A 12312-nucleotide genomic window follows, 5' to 3' on the forward strand; every position below is an offset into this window, starting at 1 on the left:
TTCTCGCATGTAGAAGATCCATAGCACTCTTGTCTTCCTTGGAGCAAGTGTGCATCTTCTCGTTCTTGTATAGAGTGACGTCCATCTGTCACAATTTCTGGATGTTCTCCAGCAGTGCCCCGTCTTCATGTCCTGCTCCTATGTAGAGGCAGTGGGTCCGTTGTTCCCATTTCTTAGATGGGTGGGGCCCTGGAGGGTCCAGCCCAATGGGGTCTGCAGAGCAACAGGACATCCAGGTGGACCCTGAATGATGTGCTTGGGTAAAGTGAGACGCATGTTATCAGAGCCGAGCAGGAGGGTGGGCTTCACCTCCTTTGCAGAGTCGATCCCTAGGTTGCAGAGATGAGGGTACCTCTTCATCAGGAACTCCATGGGGTAGACGTACTGGGAAAGGCACAACTCGGCGGCAGTAAACACGTGACTCACTTCGTAGGCTTCTTTAGGTCGTCCGACCGGTGTGATGATAAGGGCCACATTCTTTCCACTGATGGTCATGCGCCCTGATTGGATGGTGAGAAGATCCATATTCTCTGCTTGGCCCTTGAGTCCTCGTGCAGTGGCAGCCTCACGCATTAGCAAAGTCTTGCCACGGTGCCGAAGGACCACTGGCACTATTTTCAACAGCACGCGGGGACTGCTACCCCTAACAGGGCCCACATAGTCGGTGCGGATCACTTATCTAGATCTAGTATCCACTGTTTCTTCTCCTCTGTAGTCTTCTCTTTGAATATGGGACAGTTGTCCAGCCAGTGGGTCTTGGTACAGCACTGGGACTGGGGTGGAGGTCTCTTCTCTCCTTTTTCTTTGAGGAGACGCCCTGTTTGCCTTTCAGGTTCTCTCATTGCTCCTTTACTGGGGTTTCAGGGATGGTCGTCAGTACCCGTGTGGACCGTCCCTTGTTGCTTGAGGTTCGGTCAGACTTGTCTCGTCCACAGCGCCTCGCCTCTTCAAGCTTGGGGAGGCGGATATGCCTCATCTCAGACCTCAGGAACTCTGAAAACTCCACAAGGTTAGACAACGGTTGGTTGGGGTAGAAACGCTCATGTTTCCGTCGGAACCTTTCTTCCCTCTCTTTTGGAATCTTCCTAACAAAGCGTTCTATGTTGGAGCCTGCGTACAACTCTCTGTGACCGGCGTCCCCTTGGAACTTCAGCATGCTCACCAAAGCCTGTATCTTCAGGGAGTACGCGTCCAGAGCATGGTCGTCCTTTATGTCTGCCATTTCTCCCAGCTCATAGAGCTCATCCAATATGCGTGCCACTCTTCTCGCAGGTGAGCCAGTCGCCCTTCCAGGTACCTCCTTGGGGGTCTGGGAGACCTCGTCGGCCGCTCCTCTCTTCCATGCTGGCAGCAGATAGGTGAGTTTTCTCTGGTGGATGCTTTCGATGTTTGCCTTGAGGCAGAGGCAAATTGCAGTTGCGCGGCTGCGAGCCGTGTGTTCTCCAAGGCTTGGGCTGCCGCTCGATCGCACTCCCGCTCCAATGCTTCTGCGGCTCTCCTTTCTCTGTCGAGCGCATCTTGCCGGAACCGCTCCTCTCTTATGAGTGCGTCCTCGCGTTGTTGTTGCAGGAGTTGGGTTAGGATTTCGGAGCTTGTGCTTTTAATGATTGACTTGCTTGAATGCTGGCTGCCACTGCTGCGTCGAGATAAGCAGGACTTTCTGCTGCCGGGCCTACCATTTCGATGGGTGTCTAGGAAAAACTCGCCTGGTTGGAAGTGATGGAAATCTTCCCCCTTGTGTGGCTTCACATTCCCCGAAAGGTGTCTTGGCTGGATTCTGAATCTGTTCCTTCTGAGTCACTCTCCTCCCTTTCCTCTTTCCTAAATTCACCTTGGTTGGCAGTGTTAAGTGGCAGGGGATTAGTAGAAATTAATCTGGTGTTACTAGTCTGGCCTGCCATCATTTGTTGCTCATCCTCTTCAGGCAGCTGGGAAGTGTTAGTAGTCATATCTACCTGCGGTGTGGTTGTAGCACCCTCTACTGGCTGGGGTGTCTCTAACGTCAGTGTGGTACTGAAGTCCACTAATGTCTGGTCAGCTGGTGTGTTTAGCACACGCTGGTCGCTCTCTGGACTAGGACTACTGTTTGTCTCTTCGTCTGGTGTTCTCATGACATAGTCATCTAGTCTCAAGGGCTTTCGGCGCTCTGACAGCGCATAACTTAACTTCAGCAGGGGAAATATGACATTTTACTGCAAACTTTTCTCTCTAGACATCCTATTCTGATACATTCGGCTTGAAGGACCAAAATTTGTGCTGGAGCTTAGAGGAATTTCGAGGTTTGGCGGATGCCTTAACTACTTAATTACTTGTACCAAATTCAAATTAGGTATAGAGAGAGCGAGAGGGAACCAAATCAACAATTAAACAAATCAATCAATTGCGTTCTCTCCGCTGTGGTGAACAACTCCTCAAGTTCTTTAGCTTAAGGTGGAGGCACTCGGCAGCTAGTAACCTCGCTAACTGTTAGTTTCCTTCAACTCACTCGGCTTCTCGTGGTGCTCTGTACGATGGGGAAAAGTGTCCAACCTTTTTATCGCGCTCGTCGCGGGCGTACTAATACTGTACAGTACAGTCGCATGACATAAGACTTAAATTCAATCACTTAACCATCCGCACAACAAACTAGAACCTAGTATTCAAACAAGCGTAACAAACTAGAATCTATTTATACGAACACAATATGAAATATGGGAAATTATAATAAACTCCCACATAAATTGCAGACCCTTCAGTACACACTACAAATGACAAGATATTGAATGTTCAAATTGATCAATTTTATTGTTTTTACCAAATAATCATTCACTTTGAATTTTATGGCTGCAACAGGTTCCAAAAAAGCTGGGACATTGAATACCCATGACCTTCAATCCCTCAGGCAGCACTGCGTCAAAAACCGCCCCTGCTTATTTCAGCAAGTCAATGCCAAACCACATTCTGCACGTGTTAAAAAGTAGGCTTGTCACGATACTAGAATATCAACTTCGATACTGATACTGGGTTCAGTATCGCTCCTCGATACCATTTCGATACCACACGGAACAAATTAAAGCACAGGCTTTTTTTTTTTTTACTGTAAAACCTTATCGCAAAAAACTTGAATTATCATTAAAACAATAGTTTTTTTAAGAGGTAGTGCAAAAAATAGTACAACTTCAGTATTTAACTTTGACAACCATCTGTACAGTCAACGCCTGGAACCAAGAACACATTTTGAGCATGGGGTAGTGCAAAACAAAGGAAGAAGTAGTGCAAAGAACAAAACACACCAAGAAAAACAATTAGTAATCTGTAAATTGTCGTAACTAGTGCAAAGAAAGAACCATACTGTGCAACACCAATGGCACATCATTTTCAAGTTGTTTGAGGTAGTGAAAAAGAATAACACCCACCACTTACAGTAACATGAATTGACAAAATCTGTAAGTTGTCTGAGTATCCAGACCCACACGTTTATCTATTAAGGCAAACCAACAAGTCACAGATAATAATAATAGTAATAATAAAAAAAATTAATAAATTAAAATACTTTCAGTTATTGGCCATCTTCTCTGCTCTTCAATTTCATGAACTTTTTACTATTTGTGAACTTTACCATGGATTACTCAAAGTGCTGTTTTCAACCAGTATTTATTTTAATACATTTTGTGCATTATTATCTAGTATTATTTTTGAGAAGTTCAAGACAATACAATAATGCAGCTGTTACTGAAAACATGCTACTGAACACTTGGCTAACCTTGTCTTGCTTTAGAAAGGGAAAAAAAAAAAAAATATATATATATATATATATATATATATGACAAACACAACGCTGCATTTTATGGGCAAGCAAGGAAGTCTATCTAATCTAAACAGTCTATGTAAACATATGATGCATATGTATGTGCAGTGGTTCTGTATATGCTGCAGCTGCGTATGCTATAAACTAAATATTAGCTGGATATGTGCATTTGAGTTTTGAACTTGTTGGTTCAATGTTGCCATTAGACGTACTTAGCCGATTCTGACTTTGGGTCATGTGCCCTACCCATTCTATGGCTCGGCGTCGGCCGAATGAGCCAGCCGGGCCGGGCGACCGCTGCCACCGCGGCGACTGCTGGGGAGACCCGTGGGAAGGGCGCACGCTCAGAGAAGCAGACGCCGCGCCCCGCGCTTGCCAGCCGGTAAGAAGTGAGCGGAGGGGCTGACCGAAAGGACCACGGCAACTCGAGTGGGGGCGAGCTTCCGTGCTATTGCGACACAGCTTCGGCTGCAGGAGCCTGGGGCGCACACTTTTTTTTTTTTTTAATCGGTCGTACTTTGTTTGTAGCTCATGCGCGCGGCTAACTAGGGAGTTGACGAGCAGTCTGCACTCGGCAGAGCAGGGAGGGACGGACGGATGGAGGGAGGGACGGAGGGAGGGATGGATGGAGGGAGGGAGGGCGGGATGGAGGGAGGGGCAAGCTTCGCGAGTGTGTGCGGGAGCAGCAGACCATTGGGAGCAGACGTTGGCAAACCGCTGTTGGTATCGAAGTCAGTGGTTTGGTATCGGTAATATCGATGCCACAGCAAGCTAGTATTGTATCCGTTCAAAATGTTAAGTATCGAGTAAGTACCGAAGTATTGATATTTTTGACAAGCCTATTAAAAAATGTGTGGGATTTAGACTGGCCTGCTTGCAGTCCAGACCTGTCTCCCATTGAAAATAAGTGGCGCTTTATGTTTTTGTCTTCATAATTTATTTGTTCGTTTGTTGTATGACTTGTTTTCGCTCCTTGTTCAGCACTTTGTATACAGCGGTGGTTGTCTTAAAGTTCTCTATAAATACAGTTGAGTTGAGTAAAATACAACCTGGTTTATAAACATCTGGAAGGCAGTAAGAACCATGTCAGACTGCTTTTCGTTGATTCCTCATCAACTTTTAACATGATACAGCCTCATGTTCTAGCTGATAGGCTTTTGTTTTCCTTTGGTCTACGTGCGCATTTGGTCGCCTGGATTTTAGATTTCCTCACAAATAGATCAACCGGTTCCCCTCAAGTGTGTGTTTTATCTGCACTTCTTTGACTTGAATAACTGTATAATTGAGGTCTTTGAAGACTTAATATTTCATTTTTTCTTAAATTGCAGTGCATTGATTTTAGTGAGATTTTTATATCGCCATAGCAATAAATGCATTTGCAACAATAGTTTATTAAAGCAGCTTAAATGATACAGTGTAAAGACACAAAATATGAAATCATTAGAACCTATTGCATTATATCATGAATATACGAAGCCGGTACCGCTTTTGATAGGGCCACCACTAAATAAGGTGCAATGTCAGACCATGTGCAAGTCTTTTCACAAATAACCAAAGACTAAATTTTAAAAAATGCATCAGTAAGTCAGTTTGCTAATACCAAACAGTATTTTGTAATCGTAACTCATCTGGCTGTCCTAATCACCCTCATTCTTCAGATAAACCATAATACCATGTGTATTTGACTTCTTGTCTTGCAGACATCAGTCAAGATGTTCATCCTGAGCGGCAGAGGCCAGAGCACCCTCATATTAAAGAAGAGGAGGATGAGGCAGTCCGCCATTTCAAAGAGGAAGAGGAGCAGATGTCTCTTTGCATCGAAAAAGAGGAGGAGCCAGAGCATCCTGACATGAAAGAGGAGAGAGAAGACCCCCACTATATTAAAGAGGAGGAGGAGGAGGAAATGTGCAAGCTGCCATCGACCGGTGTCCCTTTGAAGAGTGAAGATGAAGGTCAAAATAAATGTGAGGTGAGCAGAGGGGAGGAGCCTCCAAGCAGCAGCTCATGTCAACACATGACAACAGAAGGTGATGGTGACCACTGTGGAGGATTGCAAGCAGACGGCCTCTTAGCTCCACTATCAGAGAGTGACGACATGTCGTCACATGCTGCTGATGATGATGATGATGATGATGATGATGATGATGAGGAGGAGTTTATAGGTGATAACGAAAGCTGGAAATGTTCTCACTGTGGGAACACATTTGCTTGTAAGAAGAGTTTGAAACAACACATGAGAATACACACTGAAGAGAAACCTTTCGCCTGCACAGATTGTGGCCAAAGATACTCTCAGAAGGGAAGCTTAAAAAGACACACAAGAACACACACCGGTGAGAAACCTTTTTCCTGCTCAGTTTGTGGCCAAAGATTCCCTTACAAGGGAGCCTTAAACACACACACAAGAACACACACTGGTGAGAAACCTGTTTCCTGCTCATTTTGTGGCCAAAGTTTCTCTCACAAGGGAAGCTTAAAAAGGCACACAAGAAGGCACAGTGGTGAGAAACCTTTTTCCTGCTCAGTTTGTGGCCAAAGATTCTCTCAAAAGGGAAAGTTAAAAATACACACAAGAACACACACTGGTGAGAAACCTTTTTCCTGCTCAGTTTGTGGCCAAAGATTCTCTCGGAAGGAAAGCTTAAAAAGACACACAAGAAGCCACACTGGTGAGAAACCTTTTTCCTGCTCAGTTTGTGGCCAAAGTTTCTCTGAGAAGGGAAACTTAAAAACACATGCAAGAAGCCACACTGGTGAGAAACCTTTTTCCTGCTCAGTTTGTGACCAAAGATTCTCTCACAAGGGAAGCTTAATAGTACACACAAGAATACACACTGGTGAGAAACCTGTTTCCTGTTCAGATTGTGGCCAAAGATTCTATGAGAAGGGACACTTAAAAAGACACACAAGAAGCCACACTGGTGAGAAACCGTTTTCCTGCTCAGTTTGTGGCCAACGTTTCTCTCAGAAGGGAAACTTGAAAATACACACAAGAAGCCACACTGGCGAGAAACCTTTTTCCTGCTCAATTTGTGGACAAAGATTCAATCGGAAGCAACGTTTAAAGACACACACAAGAACACACACTGGTGAAAAAAACGACTTCCTGCTCAGTTTGTGGCCAAAGATTCTCTCTGGAGCGAACCTTAAAAATACACACAAGAACCCACCTTGACTTTTGATGGGGAAAGTGGGGGATTGTAAATATGATTCTGATTGAAATACAAATGATTAATGAGTCTTCTTTGTCAATGAAAAAGGTTGAATACAGTATGTTGACCTATGAGGTCCTTGTTTGATTAAGCTATTCAGTGTTCAGGTATTTAGTTGTTTGCTCTTATTATTATTTCTTGATACATAGTACTGCTTCCTTTATTTTTTCATTGATACGTTTTTTATTATTTCCCCATCCACCAAGATTAAGTAATTCCTTTTGTCGGTCAAGGTTTTTTTTGTGTGTTTGTGATAGTCTTTCACTGGACAAAATCAGGGTTCATTTGGACGTTAAAATCCTGTGAATACGGAACCTGAAAATTCATTCTCCTAATGCTTCAAATGTAATTGAAAAATAAAATCTTCTATAAGCTTTTGGAGAGGTCATGAAAATTTTGTGTGGATATTAAGATATTAGTTTAGATTAGAGCCATACACACCACACATTCCTGCATCACATAGTGATATTGTTTCTACCGAGGTGGTGCAATGTGTTAATAATAGTACTCGAGAGCTGATAAATAACTACCATATTCCGACAGTCTTACACTCCCGCCGCGCTTACAGTTCGAGGTACAATACAGGACCTGGGGAACGCAATCTTATTCATATTATGATTAGGAATCCTGATATAGGCAATTATCCGGATAAACCTATTTTACTGAAACTCGGTCTGTTTAATATTCGATCACTCTCTTTGAAAGCCCTGTTAGATAATGACCTCATAAGAGACCAGAAACTTAACATGATTAGGCTTTGCGAGACCTGGTTAAAACCTGATAATTTTTTACCGCTTAACGAGGCCATGTCATGTCATGTCATCTTCCAAACCGCTTATCCTATACAGGGTTGCTGGAGCCTATCCCAGCCGTCAATGGGCGAAGGCAGACTACACCCCGAACTGGTCGCCAGCCAGTCGCAGGGCACACATAGACACTGTCACTGAGCGGGAATCGATCCCACGCTGCCCGCACACAACTCAGGCATGTGTACCACTACACTATCAGCGGACTGCTTAACGAGGCCTTGCCTCCAAACTTCGTTAGCTCACATGTTGCACGCCCTGTTAAGAAAGGTGGGGGTGTAGCCCTTATTTATGAATCTGATTTCAAACATAGCCTGCATTCTAGCGACGTCTTTAAAACATTTGAAGTGCTCATTACGCGATCTATAGCCTCATTTCCGGTTTTTCTCGCAGTTATTTATCGTCCCCCCGGCTCGTACGCTTGATTTTTAGATGAGTTCTCTGAGCTTTTGGCGGATTTGGTAACTCATGCAGATAATATAGTGATTATGGGTAACATTCATATGAATCTCCCATCGGAACCACTTACAGCGGCGTTTCAGAAAATAATTGATAGTTTTGATTTTATGCAGATAATTAACAAGGCAACGCATAAAAATGGTAATACTTTAGATTTGGTACTAACCCGAGGTTAGAGCGCAAATGCCGTGCGACTAAACTTGAGGTCTTCCATCAGGCATGGTGTGATAGCTTACTAATATACAAAGAAGCGCTCGCCTTAGCCAAAACTAATTACTTTTCCAGATGAAGTGTTCTAAATAAAAACAATCCTAAATATTTATTTGATACAGTGGAAATGCTAACGCAACAGCTGCCGACTTCAAATAGCTCCTCCCATTCAGCCTATGACTTCATGCAATTCATTGCGCAGAAGATTGAGCGCATACGGGATGCGATTAAGGACACCGCTCCTAAAACCCTGTTGAATTCCACGAATACTGATGCTAGCAGGGGTATTATGGCTGACAACTGTCTGACAACCCTATCTCTTTTTAATATAGTATCTCTTGAAAGCCTAGCAAAATTAGTTGGTGCGGCAAAACAGACAACTTGCGTGCTCGACCCGCTTCCTGGTAAACTCATCAAATAACTGTTTACAACCCTAGGACCCTCCGTCTTAAATATCATTAACATCACTCACCTCGGGCACTGTACCAACAGCTTTTAAGACAGCTATTATTCGACCCCTGCTTAAGCGGCCAAACCCTGATCCAGAGAACCTCAGTAATTATAGGCCAATTTCAAATCTCCCGTTTATTGCGAAAATTCTTCAAAAAGTTGTAGCGCAACAGCTTAGTGACTATATGGCCGCTAATAATCAATTTTAAATTCTTCAGTCAGGATTTAAAGCCCATCACTCTACTGAGACGGCTCTCGCTAAAGTAACTAATGATCTTCTCCGAGCTATGGACTCCGACACCTCATCAATACTACTTTTACTTGACCTTGGTGCTGCTTTTGACACCGTCGATCATAACATACTATTAGAACGCCTTGAGGGATGTGTTGGTATCTCAAGCTCAGCACTTTCTTGGTTTAATTCCTACCTCTCAGAAAGGACACACCGTGTAATTCAGGGCAATACGACTTCTGAGTTTTGTAAAGTTAGATGTGGAGTCCCGCAGGGATCCGTACTAGGACCCCTATTGTTTAGCATCTACATGCTTCTGTTTGGTGATTATTTATTATACGTAATTATAACATTAGTTTTCATTGTTATGCTGACGATACTCAATTATATATGCTGCTCGAGATAACGAATCCGGCCAATTGCTGTAATTTAGAGGCGTGCCTTGCCGAGATTAAACAACGGATGTCTCTCAATTTTTTGCTCTTTAACTCCGATAAAACCGAGATGTTGATTATTGGCCCTGCTCGTCATCAGCACCTATTTAAGAACACCACTTTGAGGCTCGATAAATGTACTATTACCCAAAGTGATTCAACAAAAAATCTTGTGTTATGTTCGACCCAACTCTGTCTTTTCAAATGCACATTAAGAATATTACTAGAACTGCATTTTTCCATCTCCGTAATATTGCTAAAATTCTGTTGATCAGTGATGCATAGATTTTAATCCACTCGTTTGTTACATCTCGCCTCGATTATTGAAACGTTCTGCTCTCTGGTCTTCCCATGTCTAGTATTAAAAGTCTGCAGTTAGTCCAAAATGCCACAGCAAGACTCTTGACAAGGACGAGAAAGTTCGATAATATTACTCTGATATTAGCCAATTTGCATTGGCTCCCAGTCCACTTGAGATGCGATTTCAAGGTTTTGCTACTTACCTACAAAATACTGCACGGCTCAAAAGTGCTGCTGCTGTTGAGCATCGGTGAAAAAAAGAAACTATTCGCTTGACACGTCTAAACAAACATGATACGCGGCCAACTTTGGACCAGCCGCACTAGCGTTGAGTTCATTGCCTGCACGATAAGCACTTGATGTGTGGCTCAAAGCCAGCCTCAGGTATCGCCACATCCATGTTGCGAGCGTTGTCGGTCACAATAGCGACTCCGTGATTAGGCCTCGGAAGTTCCCATTCAGTGACAGCTCCTTTTAGGACATCTGCTATATTCACCCGGACTCAAAAACGCCGTCAAAAGAAAATAGATCTCGTGCTGTGCAGGGACGAGAAATCTCGTGGCGTTCTAATCCACGCACGAGATTTCGTCCCATCCCTAATGAATATGTACATTTGTTTTTATCTACAAGTTATTAACGTCTTTATTGACCTGTGCGATCTCAAAACGGCGGAAAAAGGCAACATCTGAGGCTAGCAGTTCTCCAGCCTTGCGGTAGGGGCCGCGACTGGGTAGCGCCGGGCCAAGCAGCTAAAGGCTAGCCACAGAAGCCAAGTTACAATATGGTAGCGGGTCAAGTGCAGCCATCCATCATTCTTTTTTTTCCACGCTCGCCTGGCCTTACTATATAATGGAGGATTACATTTTGAAACTTAAACAATTTTCTAAACTGGACTTTCGATCAAAGCAGGAGGTCATAAATAAAGGAAGACCAACGGCGGGCCTACACTGTTTGATTCAGTCGCCACAACAGCAGACCCGCTCTTTTCAAACGGAATGGTATACACGAAAAGATTGGCTGTGTGGATGTCCAGCGAGAAACTCTGATGGGATATTGTGACTTGAAGAACTTGCAAAGGAATCTCGTTAAACATGAGCAGTGGACCAATCATATTCAAAGCCAGATTGCGCTCAAGACGTTTGGGAATTCCAGGATAGACTTAGCATTGGATGAACAACGAAGACTCAACATTAGCGTTCACAATGCAAAGGTAAGGGAGAACCGAGAGATTTTAAAATATCTCATCAATGTCACCTGCTTCCTTGCCAAACAGAAACTAGCATTTCGTGGAAATAATGAAAGTACAGACTCTTCTAATCGTGGCAATTATGTTGAACTCGTGTATGTTTTTGCAGAAATCGATGTCAGGTTAGCTAAACACTTGGAAACATCCACTGTATTTTCTGGTTTGTCAAATAGAATACAGAATGATTTAATCGAAGCACTTAGTGATGTTATTCGAAATTACATTAAAAAGGAGCTCAGTGAAACTCCATTTTTTTGCGGTAGAAGTCGATGAGACCACTGACGTCACAAACCACGTTCAAATAGCATCATTTTTTAGCAAATCCACAAAGCGTATTCACTTGCTGGATGTTGTCAAGAGGAGTTTGCCCAGGACAGGGCCTACAAGATGGAACTATAACTCTAGACTGCTGCAGACAATAAGCATGCACCAAAATGATCTGCGCGCTTTGTCTCATGTCATTATAGAAAATTCTGACAGTTGGGATAATGACACGCTGATGATGGCAGCAGGATACGATCGGTGGCTGTCAAAAGCATCAACCTGCTTTCTTCTCAGGGGTGGAGCCAGATTGGCACACTGCCCACCCAGTGAGATTCATGAAATATATACTTTTAGCACACTTTTTGGAGCGAGGAGGAAACCGGCTGCTTCATTCCTGTGGTGAGTGACATCAATATCAAGTGTTTTATTGACAGTAGGACTGCCACAAACGATTATTTTTCTAGTCGACTAATCACAAACAGTAGTCGCAATTAGTCGACTAATCGGATAATATATAAATCGCAGCAACAAGCTGCTGCTCTAATAATAACCATCACTCGCTTACAGGTTGAATTCTTTATGTACAAACTAATAATGACAATTAAGACAATAGTAGATTCAACTTGTATTAAACTTTGCAACTCAATCCATCATTCCTGACATGTTTATAAATAAGGGAGTGACTTAAATTGATGGTGATACTCTGGCCTTAAAATTTTTAGCTGTAATTCTTTAGTGCATTTTAAAATGGAACCGAAACTATACACTATGCAGAATTGTACTAATACAGTGAAATTATCTATAAATACAAAAAGAAGTACAGTAATTGTATACATATTTCACTCTGCTTGGGCACCAAGACTTTTTTTTTTTTTAAATGGAAGGTAGTGAAATCAGAGGAGTAAATTGGGA

The 12312-nt window shown here is 43.1% G+C and overlaps 1 protein-coding gene and 2 pseudogenes across 3 annotated transcripts in view; all 3 read left to right on the forward strand.

Annotated features, from left to right (window-relative positions):
• LOC147127747 (uncharacterized) overlaps positions 1–7376 on the forward strand; it is a 33383-nt pseudogene extending 26007 nt beyond the window's left edge. The window contains exon 2 of the transcript XR_015084160.1: positions 5488–7376. The product of XR_015084160.1 is annotated as an uncharacterized LOC147127747 (transcript). The remainder of the gene's footprint in view (positions 1–5487) is intronic.
• Positions 7377–7613: 237 nt separating this feature from the next.
• On the forward strand, positions 7614–8440 carry LOC147127748 (uncharacterized; annotated as a pseudogene).
• Positions 8441–10868: 2428 nt separating this feature from the next.
• The window catches only part of LOC147127749 (uncharacterized), a 31213-nt gene continuing 29769 nt past the window's right edge, over positions 10869–12312 (forward strand). The window contains exons 1-2 of one of the 2 annotated variants that reach the window (XM_086020362.1): positions 10869–11100; positions 11604–11799. In XM_086020362.1, coding sequence (XP_085876488.1) covers positions 11736–11799 — 64 coding nt within the window. In that variant the 5' untranslated portion in view covers positions 10869–11100; positions 11604–11735. Of the gene's footprint in view, positions 11101–11563; positions 11800–12312 lie in introns of those variants that run through there. The other variant, XM_086020363.1, reaches the window with a different exon arrangement.

This window comes from Filicampus tigris, chromosome 21, assembly GCF_054856515.1.
Source record: "Filicampus tigris isolate MCC_2025a chromosome 21, RoL_Ftig_1.0, whole genome shotgun sequence".
In the NCBI taxonomy this organism is placed as follows: domain Eukaryota; kingdom Metazoa; phylum Chordata; class Actinopteri; order Syngnathiformes; family Syngnathidae; genus Filicampus; species Filicampus tigris.